This window comes from Pteronotus mesoamericanus, unplaced genomic scaffold (assembly GCF_021234165.1).
Source record: "Pteronotus mesoamericanus isolate MK-2021 breed Mesoamerican mustached bat unplaced genomic scaffold, CSHL_Meso_final scaffold_1186, whole genome shotgun sequence".
NCBI lineage: Eukaryota > Metazoa > Chordata > Mammalia > Chiroptera > Mormoopidae > Pteronotus > Pteronotus mesoamericanus.
This window is the reverse complement of record NW_026555302.1, coordinates 7,950,890-7,967,688: the sequence shown is the minus strand read 5'-3', so window position 1 is coordinate 7,967,688 and position 16,799 is coordinate 7,950,890. Positions and strand designations below refer to the sequence as shown.

Below are 16,799 nucleotides of genomic sequence, written 5' to 3'. Positions count from 1 at the left end.
ACTGCTGTCTCAGGCCCTTTTGTCCTAAGCATTAGTTTTCCCAGAGCAGCCTTATCTCAAGAGGGAGATGTTCCTAATGGGAATCCCCACCCCTTTTGGTCTTTGTCATCTTTCATTTCCTTTAATGGTCCGCTGTTGAAAGTCAGCGGCTGTAAAAGCTCTTCCTGAGGATGCAGCGAAGCAGAGTGGGATACCAGCCCTTCTTCTCAATGTCTGTGGCTGTAAATTGGAGGCAATAAATTCTGCTATCTGTGCAGCGTGTGAAGGAGGTGGGCGATTATCCGGGAAAAGCCTTTGATGCACGTTATTACTGTATGCAGTAACATAGTTTATTGCCAAGAGGAAGATTGGAGGGAAAACAGAGGAGCCTTCTCTTAGTAATAAATTATACTTTAGTGATCAACTCTGTATTAATAAATAATATTTTACCAAGCATCTTTTGTACAAATATATAGTCACTACCATGCAAAAACAAAAAACAAAAAACTGTATAACATGGTACCATGCCTCAAAGCTAGACAATCTAATTGGAAAATAAGACCAACACACATAAAATCAATAGAAAAAAATGCAAAAGAATATATAGTTCTTTCATATGAAGAACATATTACAACAAATAATTTTGAAACAAAAATCATGTCTGTTTTCTTCCAATCTAACACAAATCATTTTGATATGTTTAATATTACTTTTCCATCTCTTTATAATCGTGTAAAGGTTTTATGAATGAATACAAGGCATGGGTAATATTGGTCTGATTTATTTTTTCAACAGTTATTGACCACCTGTCACATGTCACACGAAGTGCTAGGATACATAGTCATACCCTGGTACCCATCAGAGCCTGTCCTCGGCGCCTGCTCGGGACTCAGCACTTGCTAGAACTTGTGTGAGGCATGGCGCCGCCCTGCAAGAGCTAATGCTTCGTTGTTCAGTACTGGTCAGTTCTGGCGCTCCTCATGAGTTCTGGAGCAAATTAGCGATGAGTACCGAGGTACCACTGTATCAGGAAGTGGTTGAAAATTAGATTCAACCAATAAAATAGGAATACACCTGAATGCCCAATTTCCACTGTACAATCTCTTGTAACTCATTGGAATTGTTAGTCCTGCTGAAAATATGGAAGCTGCTATCAACATCACCAGTAAATGAAACCACCCTCGTTTTTACTCCTTTTCACTTAGCAGTTAAAGCCCAGGTTACCCTAAGGAGTAGGAGTTTTTAATATGTTTTTAGGGGCTAAGATCTCTCCTTAGTGCACTCTCAGGAGTATCGCTTGTTTGCAGTACTTTTAGAGGCACTCAATAAATGGTTACCATAACAAATCAGAGGGAAAGTAAGTTCATTCAAGCAGCATCTTGTTAACTCTGTAAAGCAGAAAGCTATTGAATTAGCTGCCTTGAAGTAATAAATTTCAAAGAGTAAAGTTATTAGTTTTGGTGGCTACTTTATCTCAAACTATTATTGAATAGAAACTCCTGGTTTCACAGAAAAGCAGCTTTTCTCTACCCCATGTGCTAAAGTGGTAAGGTTATAAAATTAAAAAGGAATCTGCTCCCTTTAAATGTTGGCTTTCTATTAATTTTTTAAGACTCAGAACCAGATTCTGTTGCCTTTCAGGTATACATATATCAAATAAAAACCTGAATCCCTTGCTTAACTATTTTCTCTACCAATCCTACAGCAATTTGTTGTGCTCTGCTGTTAAAGTCCAGCAGGGAACGTGTGTGTGTGAAGGACCTTGCAGTTTATGAAGTGCTGTTACACGCTGTGTCCCTTGTTTCTCGCAGTGACTTCTGATGTGGACAGTGATCACCTTCCTCTTACAGATGGGCCTGTACCCAACAGGCCAGTGTTCCCAAAGTGTGATACTCAAAGTTACTTACGTGTGCATGGTGTTTATTTCAATACATTGTTAGAAAAATATGTAATTACTAATATAGAAATATATTTATTATAGAACATGAAACTCATAATCTTACTGATATTATTGCTTAGCATAAGGACTTATCTAACTGTAAAATGTTGTTTGAAAGAGATAACAAAAATCAATGATAATGTGGTTGTGACAAAAATAATGAAAATGGTATACGAGTGAATGAAGTTTGAGAAACATACCTACATACCATAGTGGAGATAAAGGTAGACTTTTAAGAAGTGAGGGCGCTGAAGTCTAAGACATGTTGACATGTGTTTTGACACAGTGGAGAATGTGGCTTTAAAGAAGAAATTCCACAAGTTCATTGACCATTGCTGTGTGTGCCTCAGGCATAAAGCCATTTTTTTATCGCTATGTGTGTCTAATCTTTGTAAATCAAACAAACCAGGTTCCTCTTCAGCCCTTGAAAGAACACCTTTCCATTACTTTTGTTGGCAGACGTTTTACCCAAACCATCTTTGATAACCTTTTATACTCTGCAGCCAGGTTTTTTATCTGCTCTTCATAAACCCCAAAGCCTTCATCACACCCCTTCCCTGAAAATATCTGTTTAGAGTTTAACTCAGTTCTATTCCAGACTGATATAAAGATTCTTTAAATATATAGCTTTGCAGGGAAGAGAAAATTCCCCTCAGTGAGATTATGCCGTATTTGTCCTCAAAATAGAAATCCATTTTAATTATAAAAAGACTAACTTACTCACAGTGCTTTGTTCTTGTGCACACGCGCTCACTCTGTGAGTGTGTGTATGTGTGTCTGTGTCTGTCTGTCTCCTCCTACCCCCTGCCTCTCTTTTTTATTCTCTCTCGCACACTCTCCCAGGCAGGCCAAAGAAAACGAATTTGTTATGTATTTCCAGCATTGTTTGTGGAGAAAGCACCCATGTTCAGTAGTCTAATATAAATTGTAATACACAGTACCAGTTTTCTAAACAGAAGTACATTAACAACATCTAAGCTCTCTGGTACCCTGTGTTTCCGAAGAACTTCCACATACATCGTCTTAGCCAACCCTTACAGCTTCCTGAGGCGGTCAGACTGCGTGGTGATGGTGGTGCTGGTAGTGTCCTGTTTAGTACGTTAGGAAAAGAGCATTTAAGAGATTCAGTGACAATTTAGGTGGCAGAGTTGCTACTCAAGGCCAGCACTTTCATCACTCTGTATATCTGTATCAGAAAAAGGACAGTTTAGCTGTCCTCCCTGGGTAGAAATAGCTCTCACACTAATATGATATCCACTGTTTTGAGCCTGTGTTCATCAGGGAACTCGCTGGGCTAGTACATGAACTGTTAGTGAGCTTAGCCCTTCAAGAAGTCACTGCTCTATAAAAATGACTAAACACGCTTGTTTTATTCTCTTTCTCTCCACGGTTAATGTGAAATTAAGAATTTGGCATTCTGATGTACAAATGGGCACCTAGTGAGCTTCTTCAGCAGTAATCGGTGCTTTGGCTCCTGATGGTCCCTGGGTTAACCAGATGCTTTCTCACTGAGCAATCAGCCCTCAGGTTGTGCTGTCTTCTTCTCATTCTGTCATCGTCGTTATTTCATTAGATGGTTTGGACCACCAATCTAATTAACAATTTTAAGGCCTTGTCTTTCTTTGGAGGGAGAAAAGGGCAGGTACTTGGATGTGTTGCACTGGAATTTCTCACTTTAGAATAGTTTCTTCTTATGGAAATGAATAGTCTCTTTTCCCTCCTCCAGCTCTGGCATTAATAAAATATTAGTTAAAACTGAGAGCATTTATTAGAAAACAAGATTTGTAGTTACGTCTTCCAAGAATAGCTCACCTTGTGAAACCTAACTAGGAGATGAAGTGTTTTGAGAGATGCTAACACGTATTTCTGATGCAGGTTCAGTCACCTGTGGACTCTGCCACAATGTCCCCAGTAGAGAGGACAGCAGCCTGGGTTCTGAACAACGGGCAGTATGAAGAGGATGTGGAAGAAACGGAGCAAAATCAGGATGAAGCCAAGCACGCTGAGAAGGTAGGCCCAAGTCTGTGTTTTCTGACTCACCGCCCCCAGTGATCGGCCGCCAAAAGGCTCGTGTGGCCAAGGGCCCGAGCTGCCCCTCCCCAGCTTCAGCCCCGCCTCTTTTTACATTAACCGTTGTGTTCCTATCTATGTGTCATAAATAGCTAGCAGTGTTCTTATGTGGAAATATGTGGAAAATGTCCGTTGAGCTGGGGTGGAGGGCATTAGCTCTATTTTTTTTTTTTTTTAATGTAGGTTGCCTTAATATGGAGAATACTCTGCTATTCATTTCTAGTAATTTTAGGCAATTATTTAGTGTTTTTATAAAGTGGCTGATAGTTTTCATCCAAGGTCAGAATTTCCTTTAGACTAGATTTTCTATATCTTGGTAATGATTTTGTGCTTTTTTAAATTTTTTTCTTTTTGTCATTTCTGGATAATGTACTTCCAGCTTTATAGATGATTTTTTAAAAAGACATTAACCATCTGTTGGTTCAGTTTTGTTTTGTTTTGTTTTGTCTTGTAAAGAAAAGTTGACATGGAAGAAATGACCAAACATAAACCTTGACATCATGTACAGCATCATCTTATTAGACTAACAATCAGACAGGTAGCTTCTGCTCACCTACCAACATGCCCCTAAACATGCTTATTCCTGAAGTCTGCCTCGTCAAACTATCCTAGAAATTGTCATCTTTGACCTTCTGGGTTAACATTGTCATTTAGGACCATCATGTTCAATAAGCAGAAGCTAATTGTCTGATTGTCAATTAAACAGGACATTATAAGAAAATAGATTGCATTTTACAAAGCACTGTACAGATTTATCACTGATTGCTAATGAACTTATGTAGGCCATCTACCAGGAAGCTTATGCTTCCCACGTCACCTAGACATGTGAGATTCTAGTGTACTCACCCCTGACCCACAGCACCTTCAGTACAAAAAAGGGCCATGTAACCAGCCTAAAGCTTTATATGCGGCATTAGCGAGAAAACAGACCTATGCATTCCAGAAAGGGGTACCAAATGGGGCAGGTGAACCACATCTCGAAAACGGGCCAAGAAACAGCATTCATCAGCCCTAGAGAACGTGAAGACCTTTGGCTTAATGCTTGTGACCTGAATATTTTACATTTTTATAGTTGGGGAGAAGGAAACCACAGTCTACTCTGCCATAAAATTCTATTTATTGATTAATAGCACTTAACATTACAGAAATGTTGCTTGTTCTCTACAGGGCTGATTCCGACAGAGTGAAGGAAGGGCGGTCTGATGAGCCAAACAATGGGCGATGACACAGAACCTGTTCTCTGTTGGCCATGGGCTTTTGGCTCATTTTAAGTGATTTGTCAGGCTTCTTAGTGCTTGATCATTTTTTTCCTGCTCCCCTTTGATACCATCATAGGTCGGATGTGGCTTGCAGCAGCTGATAGTTTAGTGTGAAGAGAGACCCACAAATATACAGGTTTGGAATGCCAAGTTAACGTTACGAATGTAATTTTAGGAGGAGGGCAGAGCTCCATTGCCATTTGTGCCTTCAAAGCATCAGCACACAGCATGGCAGCTCAGACGGCATCTGACGACCTTGCCTCAGGTTTCTCTCGTAAAAAGTAAAGCACGGATCCCTACAGCCAGTGTAAGGCTTTTTCCCCTCCTCTAGTATGAACAGGAAATCACCAAACTGAAGGAGCGCCTGCGAGTGTCCAGCCGGCGGCTGGAGGAGTACGAGCGCCGGCTGCTGGTGCAGGAGCAGCAGATGCAGAAGCTGCTGCTGGAGTACAAGGCGCGGCTGGAGGACAGCGAGGAGCGGCTGCGCCGGCAGCAGGAGGAGAAGGACAGCCAGATGAAGAGCATCATCAGCAGGTTGGGGGTCCCCGGCGCAGCCATGGGCTCGCCCGGCGCACACAGGGGTGGGAGGGGAGTGGAGACGCCTCGGGACGGCTGCAAAGCTGCTTTCAGCTCTGCATGTACTCCATGGTCTTGGCACAAGGGTGGCGACTGACCGTGTCTCTTAAAATTTTCTAAATGGGAGACCTTCGTGCACTTCCTTTGAAAATAGAAGTAGTCGGTTTTCTTTCATCATAACTATTAGAAAAAGTAAAATCTTAATGATGCCCTTGAGAGGCCTTGAAGGAGAACTGGGTTTTAAAAACCTAAGTGTTCAGTGTCCATGACCAACTTAGTTTTCCACAAACAAGTCCAAAGACATGGAAGGCGGCCATTGTTGGGGTCAGAGGACCGAAAGAGGGTGCTGGCACGTCAGGGGAGACTGGGGGAAGGGTCAGCTTCACCCAGCACTCACACAGCGCCTGCTGCGGGTCAGGCTCTTTTCTAAGTCCTTTACAAATAACTTGTGTAACCTGGTAATAGTAATTTGTTGAATGCCAACGTCTGAGGTAGGCGTTATTATTATTCTCATTTTACAAATAAAGAAACAGGCGACAGGTTGATGAAGTCACTTGCCCACCGTCACTCAGCAGCGCAACCAGGATTCGGAGCCAGGCCATCAAGCTCCAGAGTCCATGCTCATAACCACTGCGCCCCCGTCTTGTCAGAAGCTGCGGGCAGGTCAATAAACGGAAAACAGAAAAGGGCTATTGTTTGAGCCATGCAGGGCCTGTCTTCCTGAGAGCAGTTCGATGGGATTTAAACATCAGAGGGGTAAGATACGCGTGGTGGATGAGAAAGAAACGAAACTAGACCCACTACGTACACAATCCTCTTTGAGGACCTAGCTGTGCAAGGGAGGAAAAAGGACAGCTGTCACAGGGTAACTTGAGATTAAGAGAAGTTTCTTTGGTTTTTGTTGACTGATTTGATATGTTAAGATGAAGCAAGTTGTGCTGAGGGATCTGAGGGAGGACGTGATTATGGGAATATTGCCCCAGAGGAGATGAAAACGTAAGCAATCTAGTCACGGATAGAGAAGTCAACAGTGGATGTCTTCCGAGCTAAGAGAGAAGAAGAACGCGTGGCCACAGATCCGTGATCAGGAAGGAGTGGAAATATTGAACTGTGATGAGTTTGGGTTTCTTGTCCTCTGCGTAATCTAGCCCCGCCTCTGAAGAGGCTGAAATGTCCTTCCTGCCACCTTCTAGGCTCATGGCTGTGGAAGAGGAACTGAAGAAGGATCACGCTGAGATGCAAGCAGTCATTGACGCGAAGCAGAAAATAATCGATGCACAGGTAAGCAGGCCCAGAGTCTGGTAGAAGGCACTTGTCCGTGGTAACTGTTATTTTCTGACTTCCCACCCCTTGCAAATGCCAAGGCATATACTGGAAAATGAGCCGTGGGAAAGCTCTCTGCATTACCTTCTGAAGATTCAGAGTTTCTGTGTGACCTCTGACTTCCCCTTTCTTTCATTGGTGACAAGTCTGTTAACCCTCAGCAAAGTATCAGCGTGCTCAGTGCAGTTGCTTGATGAATCTCGGCCTGGTGCATGATGGGGTTTACTTCTTTCCAGGCGGAAAGCAGGGCCTTCTCCACAGGGGTAGCTGTGAAAAGTACACTGCATGTGTCTGGCTTGTGACCTCCACTGACCATTGCTTGGCTGTGACGTTCACGGTCTTGTCAGTCACGTCCACTGTGCTATCGACCTCTAGCCCCAGGCAGCAGTGGAGCTGCAGGGGCCAGACAAGGTTGTAGAAGAGACCTTTCCTTATTATCCCTTCGGTTCGGGGCTTGGCACTGATGCTCGGAATTTGCTTGGTTGCCCTTCTTTGTTGGCTGTGCTTGGAGAGCCTCTTCCGGTCAATGAAATCAGCGCCCAGGCCCCTGCTCACTGTAGGTCATACCTGTCACAGTAATGGCAAGATGGCTGCCGAGAACACCTCACAGGGACACACCCACGACGAGAGCAAAATCCAGCAGGCTGAAACTGTTTCTAATTTTTTTCATTTTATCAGCGCAAAATAAGGTCATATTTCTTAGAGCGGAATAAGTAGCAAAAGGCAGGTGCGGTTTGGGGAATGCCTGGTCTACCCGCTGAATATGTCACCTCCCTGAAAACAGCAACCCAGGTTTGCACTTCTCACCCTCAAATGCATACCATACCCCTAAGCGGCGAGATAAAAACGGGAGCAAGGGCTTCACGTTCTGCTCTCTTCTCCGCACACGGGCCAGACGTCAGTCTGCCTCAGCCCCCAGTGTTCCTCCACGTGCACTTGCCGCCTCCGGCCTGGGTTCCTGGGATGGGGCTTGTTTCCCAAGGGCACCGGGGTGAGGCTAAAAGCAGGGCCGTGGGGAGAACGCCTCACGGGCCGGGACTCCTTCAGACATGCCCGGCCTGGAAGCCAGGTGAGCTGCCATGCTGCCTCATCAGCAGGGCGCCCACAATATTTTGGGCTCTTGCACACAGTAGTTTCTGGATACTTAGGCCTCCTTAGTATCAGAAGAAAGTTTCTGTTGTGATTCTCTTATTTGGTCCTTTGTTTAAAAAAACCTTTCTCAATCTCCCTAGGACAGGTAAGGGAAGGGAGGCAGAGACAAGGCCACCTCGCTGTACATGCCATTAAAAACTCATCCCAGAGGTTTAAGAGAAACAGCCTGGAGAAGGAGGGCAATTTAGTCAGAAGGCTAGTGTTTCACCTTGGAATTTTCAATATGACAACATAAAGCCGGGACAGTTATTAATAAGCACACCAGGAGAGATTTTAGTTCTAATAAGATGCAACAGACCTGTTAGTCATTTCAGCTGGCCTGAAACTGTCCATGGTAAGCAGAGGGGGCCCGGGCGCGCCACACTCATGGCTCTGCATCCAGGACTTTCCTTTTCTCGGTGGTTTATCAAGGCAGCTTCTTCATTAGCCCCACTCCCACCCCCTATTTCAGCTCCTTGGGCAAGATGGCTGGGTATGAATGAGGAGGCGTAGGCAGAGAAGGTAGCAGCCAGAGAAGGAGCCGGATTTGTCAGGACTCGAAAACTTTGGAAAGCAAGGACCTTCTCTCAGTTAACCAGATGTATGACAGTGTTGAGGGACGGGAGAAATAGTGCCCTCAGAGCAGCGGACTGGTGGTCTAGCTCAGCTGGACAATATTTTGCATCCATCCCTCAAGGCAGTGCTTTCCAAGTCGTTCAGTTCCATGGATGACTTTGGTGAAACCAGGGACGCCTTCATAGATCAGTTTCCAGCGACTCCTGCTGACCACTCAAGGACAAGAGCCACTCTCTAATAATAGGTCACATCGCAGCGAAGCCGGCCAACTGCGGTCAGTTACCGATTCTGGCGCAGGCATCGCTGTGCAGTAAACTCGACCAGAGGCCCGCTGTGAGCCCCTAAAGAATTCTGGGAAAACGCACTGGGCCGCATTGGAAAGCCATTGTGCCAGGCCCAGCCCACGTCATCAACACTAAAGCCAGTTTTAAAAAATTACACTGTCTTTAAGAAGTAGTTTTCCGGGTTCCAGCTGTTGTCTTGCTGATACATTAAAACCTTTTTACAGCAAAAGACTATAAACATCCTTTGGAGCCTTTGTAACGAACAACTTTTCACATCAGAGCCTTTCCTTTGTAAGGAGGAACCTTATGTCTTAAGTGGTTCGTGCAGAGCAGCCCTTCTGGCACCGTTTCATAGAGGGAAGCGTTTGGGGTGGAAGCTCCCCAGCGAGGCAACCCACACCCGTGTGTCCCTGACGGCTGCCTTGGTGCTGCCCGTGGCTGAAAAAATATTTCTGCAGCGAATACCGTGTCTTTCCTTGTGCTAGAGTTGAGCCCAGCGTTTCCTAAAACACTAAAGGCCAGGTGCCCAGTGAGCTGGTTTGCGTCTCTCTCGGCAACCCTGTCCCTACAGGAAGGGCTGGTCCCCGAAGGCATCCTTCCGTCTCCTAGAGCCAGTTCACGCTGCAAGGGCAGCCTGGGCAGCGGCTTTCCAGCTGGACAGAGAGGACGAGCTCTCCGCTGGGGAGGACAGGTCCGCCCGTCCTGGACCTCATGGCACGGCCACGGGCAACCTGGTGACAGCACTGAGGGGCCCTTTCTTAAACATCAGACCGGGGACCGTGCCACCTTTCACGCCCTCCCCAGCCAGCATCTCTCCATGTGACTCAGATGGAGAACAGAGAAGGGCTCCCTCCTCTGAGAAGCAAGCAGCTGCCTAGTTACTGTTGCAAGTGATACCTCCACTGTGTTAAATTACAGGTCCTAAATGGAGATGAGATTATTCAAACAGGCAAGTACACCCTGTCGCTCGCCGAGCAGCCCCGCCCCGGCCCGGTGCACTGCCTCCTACCCATTCCAGCTCCTGACTCCCCCGACGTCCTTCCTGTCGGCCGGACTGCAGTGCCCTGCCCTTCGCTCGGGCAGCCGCAGTGTCACAGCCTCTTTTGCCAACTCAACTTGAATTTCAAAAGTCCCTGTGTGATTTTTTTCTTTTACTTTTTGTTTTGTTTTAAGAGGTTGGCAGTGAGGGGAATTACAAAAGGGAGTTTCTGCACTTGGAAACTTTGAACTGTTTGGGGGGTTGCTTGACTTCCTTCGTTACTCTCCTAGTCAGTAAAGAATTACAACCCTTCTTAGCCTTCTTTGTGACTCTAAGAATTAAATAATTTTTAATGAGTGCCTAATTTTTTTGGCTAGACCTGGAAGGTCCTTCATTCCTTAGTAGTAGGGCCTCACAGATTATCCTAATGAGGAAATATCTTTTTTCATCAGTTTAAGAAATAACACTTTCCTGTGTAGAGACTATTCCTAACCATAGGGTGAAACATCAGATTTGGCTCCCACCTCTTGTTTTCTGGTAACCACTGACCAGTCCTTACCTACCAACTTAGAAAAGGTCCGCACTTATTATCCCAGTAAATTCCTTTGGCTATAATTTTTTTAATTATTTTTTTAAAGATTTTATTTATTTATTTTTAGACAGAGGGGAAAGGAGAGAGAAAGAGAGGGAGAGAAGCATCATTGTGTAGTTGCCTCTCATGTGCCCCCTACTGGGGACCTGGCCCGCAACTCAGGCATGTGCCCAATGTGCCCTGACTGGGAATCAAACCGGCGACTCTTTGGTTCAAAGGCCAGCGCCAATCCACTGAGCCACACCAGCCAGGGCATATTATTATTATTTTTTTTTTTTTTAAACCTCACAGATCTTTCTTTCTTTGAGTTTTGTCTATCCTTACAGTGAGGTACGCACCTTCCCAAAGTCAAAAGTATATTATACTAGATTATTAGTTATTTAATAATTCTGATTTGAGGTACCTTACCACCTGAGTTCTCCATCAGGGAAAGGAAGAATTTTTTTAATGATAATAAGTGTGAACTGGGTTTTCTTTTTTTCCTACTTTGGAACTGTGACCACCACACCGCTGCGGTACAGATCCCACCCCACCCCAAAGCAGGGGAGCATCACTTGATGCTGTTGTAGGTGCTTATACCTAAATTCCCCCGGGCGGTGGTCTTTACTGTGTATCCCCTGCAGCAGGGTCCCCACAGAGCAGAGCCCCACGGGCCCTGTATGGCTGCTGCTTCTACTGCAAGGAGCAGCGTGAAGTCCTGTGTCCTCTGGAGCCTGAGTATGGCTCACCCTGCCATGCCCCCACCCCCTGTAAGTGCAAACCCGCCTGGGGCAGGAAAGCCCCTCCTGGCTTATGAGAGTTGGTCCTCTCGTGCTATTTGCTTTTTAATTTCATGGGCACAGGTAAAGCCGGCTCTGCTCAGCACTAGCTTCCAGGGTGACTTCACCAGCCGCCGAAGCAAAGGTTAGGGTTTCCTGCCTAATCTTTGTGAGACTGGTCATCCTTTAATGGGGCGATTTTTTTTTGTTTTTAATTTAGATGGGCCTACTTTTCTTGAGATGCCCCCTCCCCTTTTTTTGGCCCTTTTCTCCCTCAGTTTTATTTTTCGCGTGTGTGTGTTCAACAACCTTTAGTTCCAAAATATGATTCTAAAGCTGCCTTTTTTTTCCAGAGACTCAAAACTAAAGTGAAAGCATCTCTGTGTTGGGGAGCTTTCCTGGAGTGACTCTGAGCTGGAATGAGTCCAGGGGCTTGTGTTCTCTGTCTGTTTGCCTGCGTGTGTCCATGGCAGCCCCTGCGGCCACACCTCCCTCCCTGTACCCAAGTAACCCCGTCTGAGCTTTTGGCTGCTTTCCCCTCTCTTGCGTGTTGCATCCTCACTTTGTTGGTGACTATAAGCTGCCACCATGTATTGTTCTTAATTTGGAGCACAATGTGTGTTCTCTGCGAATGTGGCCAATGTACCACCCTCTCCGGAGGCTCAGAACCCATAGGTCACTTGCACTCCTCCTGTGTGAAATGAAACCTCTGGTGCTTCTTTCTTTGCCACCTACCTTCCATGTTTTAATTTTGACCAAAAGCACTTCCTGCAGTCAGGCAGCTTGACCCCTGTGTTGCATAGTCTGAAGTAACACGTGGTGTCGTTTTTACCTGGTATTCCAGTGTCCCAAGGGATCACTAGTAGCAAATCCTACTGTGCTGAAAGGAAAAAAGAGAGAGAGAGAAAATAAACACAGACCCATTGGGCTCAGGGGAAGCTGAACCTGACTCGTGTGCAGAAAGAGGCAGAGACGTTCCATTTGTCCGGGAAGCGTCATGCGCGCGGCTGTTTGATAGCGAGTGTTAGAACAGTCCTCCTAAAGAAGGAGCGTCAGTGTGATTCCCGCATGGAGCCAGAGTAAACCGTGATCGGTGTGTTGCAGGAAAAACGGATCGTGTCCCTGGACTCGGCCAACACCAGACTGATGAGCGCGCTGACCCAGGTGAAGGAGCGGTACAGCATGCAGGTCCGCAATGGCATCTCGCCCACCAACCCCACCAAGCTTTCCATCACGGAGAATGGTGAATTCAAAAACAGCAGCTGCTGACGGCCTCGGAGACCAGACAGTCTGTGGGAGGAGGCAAAGGAGGCTGCACGCTCTCCCGTGCCCAGCCCCGCGCGGGAACAGAACGTTGCTCCTTCGCTCAGAGCAGCAGCGTGGCAAGGACTCTCAGATGGAGAGGGGACCTGGTCTTTCCGGGCAGGAGGCCGAGGCTCCTGAGGTTGACGCTGTCCCGCACGCCTCTGTGTGCACAGGGAGCCTAGTTCTGGGCCATGTACAGAAAACCCCACTGTAATATACCCACGGGAAGCTAATAATGTAGATTACCTTTTTAATTATTGCTATTTTTATTATTGTTTTCCTCTTGTTGAAAGCACTGCAGTTGTTAGAGAAGGCAGATAGGAACTATGTGTGAGTGAGAAATGAGCCCAGCGGTTCAGTAGGTAGAAACCCAGTGTCTGTCTGTCTGTCTGTCTGTCTGGTAGAAGTGCACAGGGTGCAATAGGACATTGTCAGAATGAATTTTTCAGGGATTCATCTGCCAGTTAAAAAAATCCACTCCAGCCCCCTTGTCCTTTAGGAAACCATGAAAATACTAAGATCCAAACAAAACATTTTGTCCCACTGACCAACCAAGACCGGTTCTGGATAGACAGCTGATCCAATTTGGGATACGCTGCTTCAAAACTGGACTTGCCTCAAAACTGGACTTGAGGAGTGATTGCCGTTGGACTCCTGCTGATGTTCATTTCCTTCTGTCTGTAGCAGATGGGAATCTTCCACTTTAGATAGGGGGCTTTTTTTAACCCCAGTTGTAATAAAGGGTGTTCTTTTTCTTCTTTAGAGTTTACAAAACTATAAATATTTGTGTCTTCACCTTCTGGAGCCCCCGGCCCTTTCTTCCCCCACGGTGGCAGCAGCGCCCCCTCCTGGAGGGGAGGCCTCACCTGGAGAGGCTCCGCCCACACGCCGCCCACGGGCCCTCCAAAACAGACACCCTTTCTTCCTCACAGAAAAGGGCTAACCACACCCTAGCAGGAATCGCTGGATGTGTCCTATTTTAAAGAAATTTCTATTTGTAAATTATAATTTTTATTTGAGATGAAGATTTTATTCATTATATTAGTGTATCTCTAGGCAGGGTAATCTTATCTCAGCCTTTAACTTTTAAATGCTTCTTTCTCTTATCCCCTAAGTGAAATGTAGAAAGGAAATCCAAATCTGAAGCATCACTCTCTGCAAAGTGACGATTACTCTTACAAAAGGGAAACCTAAAGGTGGGGACGACGCGTTCCACCTGCTACTCCCACACTCTCGGGAGGCTTGGCAAGAATGACCATTTCACCAGCTGTCATTGGCTTTATAATAGGACAGAAACAGTCATGGAAGTTAATCAGTGATTTCCTTTTTTCCAGAGGTGTGCAATGGCATCTCGAATGCAACCCTGATTATCAGAAGTCGGGAATGTTACATGTTAGCCATTATAGATGCAAATATATATACGTATCTAGTCACACGTGTGTACATATAACCGCACAAATAGAAAACATTCATGCCTTTTGTGCTGAGATATAATGTTAAAAGGGTTTTTGAATCTCTTTCAGCAAGATCTAAGCAGTTTCTATTGAGAAAGAACATTTCTCAAATAAGTTATTGATGTTTATTTTAAATTATAAACTTTAAGGAAATTTTTTAAAAGGAAAAGGAGAGGAGGAAAAAAAAACGCCTGAGGGAGCCGTATGCAAGGAGTGAGTGTTTCTACATAACAGGCTGTTTGGAAGGGAACAGAGGACACTGATCTGTCGGGTCTCCTTCTGGGTGAAGCCCAGGCAGCGACGCCGAGCGTCTGCGTTCGCCGTGCCCCAGCTTGCCTTCCGCCGCGCCAGCGTCAGCGCTGCCCTCTCTCAGGTGGGACCTGGCACCTCCGCGGCCTCCCCGGCCCCGTCCACGACCTTTCCAAGGCTCCCCTTTCTTATACTCCCATTGTGCCTGTCAGAGACCTCACGGGAGCTTCTCACAGCGCCGCCGCTCTGCAGGCCTGCTGCCCCGGGCTCGGTGCCTGTGTGTTTCCTCGACCCTTGGTGGTTATTTTACAAAATCTTCTCTCTCCCCTCCAAGCCGAGGGTACACTGGTATAAATCACTTATTTTAATGGGAAAAAAATTAACCAATTCTGCAGTAGTACCCTTTGCTGGGAGGGTGGAATATAAACATAGGTCTGTTGTTTCTCAGCTCTAGCCGGGTTTGATTCATTCTTTCTAAAAAGCCTTCCACTGTGCTGCAGAAAACCTGGTAAAAGAATTGTCGGTTCCAAGGGCCTTAAGTATGTAGCCTGGAGACGTCCTGCCTGAGGTTCGGAGGCTCTCAGGTGTTGGTTATGGATTACAGAGAGCTGATAAACTTACCTGGACCCAGAGATTGGGGGAGACATACAACATCAAATGTTGTTTTTGATGGATGCAGTTTATCTTGTTGGCGCGGGGGCACTCCTTTGAGCTGCCTGCTTTGGGAGATTAAATGCCCCAATGTTTGGACAGATTATGCAGCCCTCTATCATCAGGTTGTCTTGAGTGAAGAGAGTAAAAAAACTCACAAAGTTAGAAGTAAGCTAGAAATTCAGAGTGGTTGCCAGGTGTTAAATTTTAGATGATTTTTTGAGCCTGTTTCTACCCAAATATCTCAGTTTTTCTTTAAAGAACACTGCAATCGACAGAGCTTATTCTGCAGAATAAGGTTTTGTCCCTTATGTTCGGAAGAGGGCGGCAGCAGCTGACTTGCCACGGAGGCACTGCCGCACTGGCTCTGCTCAGCGCAGGTGGGTGCCGGCGCCGGGGCTGCCAGGAGGAGGCACCTGGCAAGGACGCGGTGGAGTCAGGGGGCCGGGCCCGCGCCCTGTCTACCCAGCACATCACCACACCGCGGGGTGCAGCAGAGACCAGGGCGCAGTGGAACTCGGAGGGCAGGGGTCCTGCTTGCTAAGTGCTTGGCCAGCGGACCACCAGACTGGGCTATTAACAAGGACAGTGCTGGTAGGGTTCAGGAAAAGAGCTTCCTATTCCCCTTTCATGTCACTGGAGCAATAAGCTTTCTGGGCCAGTGCAGCAAAAAGAGCTACATTTCCATCACGTGATATATCCCCTGAGTTTCTGCAATACAGGCCCTGACAGGAGAGGTTAGGGCAAGGCAACTGCAGCAAATGCTCGAGCGCCTCGTACAGGTGCAGGGCAACGTGTCGGGAAGGGAAGGTGGCAAACCAAGGTGGCTGTGCTGCCACAGCTTTGGCTTTTCCCACCGGGTGTCGAGTTGGTCAGAACTAGCTGCCGCGGGTCGCGCCCACGTTCCCCGGCGCCGCCGTTGGACAGCGCAAGGAAGAGCGGGGCTTTGTGTCCCCGGCTGCTGCGTGCCCTTGGGAACTGGCCTGACTCTAGAAGTCAGGCTTCCCGCACCTTCGTCCACCTGTGGCCTTTGTTTGTGCGTCTGTAGTTCTGTCAGCCCCTGGCCCTCGCGCTGGCCTCAGTTACACCAGTTAGGAGCAGTCCTTTCTCGGAAGTCCCAGAGCGAGATGATTGCCATCAAGTGAGCTTGCGTTAGGGTTTGCTTTGCCTCCCACCGGGCGCGGCTCTGGTCGTCTCCAGCTGGGAGTCCCTGAGAGGCTGGTTGTGGGGCTGGGCTTCAGGCAGGAACCCTCCTCAGGATTGCCCTGTCCCTCGTGACCCTGAGCCCCAGGCCTGACGCCAGACTGGACTTGTCACTGGGCCTGACTTGGCAGCACTGGAGCCCACGCGCAGCCTCACTGGACTCCCGGAGGCCACCCTCCCACAGACGGCGGAAAGGGCGTCCTCCTCCCTGCCCCCCCGCCCCCCGACCAGGGGTGGGGCTCCTGCTGGCCCCAGCAGTAGCCACTCGCCTTCCTTCCCACCCAGGGGCCAAGAATTCGGGATACTTTGTTTCTATCAATATGTCCATTGAAGGGACCTATTTTACTAGATTTTTAAAAGCAAGCTATACTGGGGTGTTGAATTTTTTTAATAGAATCTTTTTATGTTTGAGTGATTGTTACTAGTTCGAGAAGCATTCTCTTGTCGTCGGGACCCAGTTAGGGAGCTCTT

At 46.9% G+C, this 16,799-nt stretch overlaps 1 protein-coding gene across 2 annotated transcripts in view; it reads left to right on the top strand.

The window, feature by feature from the left end:
* Positions 1-16,504, top strand: part of RASAL2 (RAS protein activator like 2) — a 272,437-nt gene extending 255,933 nt beyond the window's left edge. For both annotated transcript variants that reach the window (XM_054587721.1, XM_054587720.1), the window contains exons 15-18: positions 3,794-3,928; positions 5,579-5,781; positions 7,017-7,104; positions 12,571-16,504. In XM_054587721.1, coding sequence (XP_054443696.1) covers positions 3,794-3,928; positions 5,579-5,781; positions 7,017-7,104; positions 12,571-12,735 — 591 coding nt within the window. In that variant the 3' untranslated portion in view covers positions 12,736-16,504. The remainder of the gene's footprint in view (positions 1-3,793; positions 3,929-5,578; positions 5,782-7,016; positions 7,105-12,570) is intronic.
* The last annotated feature ends 295 nt before the right edge of the window (positions 16,505-16,799 follow it).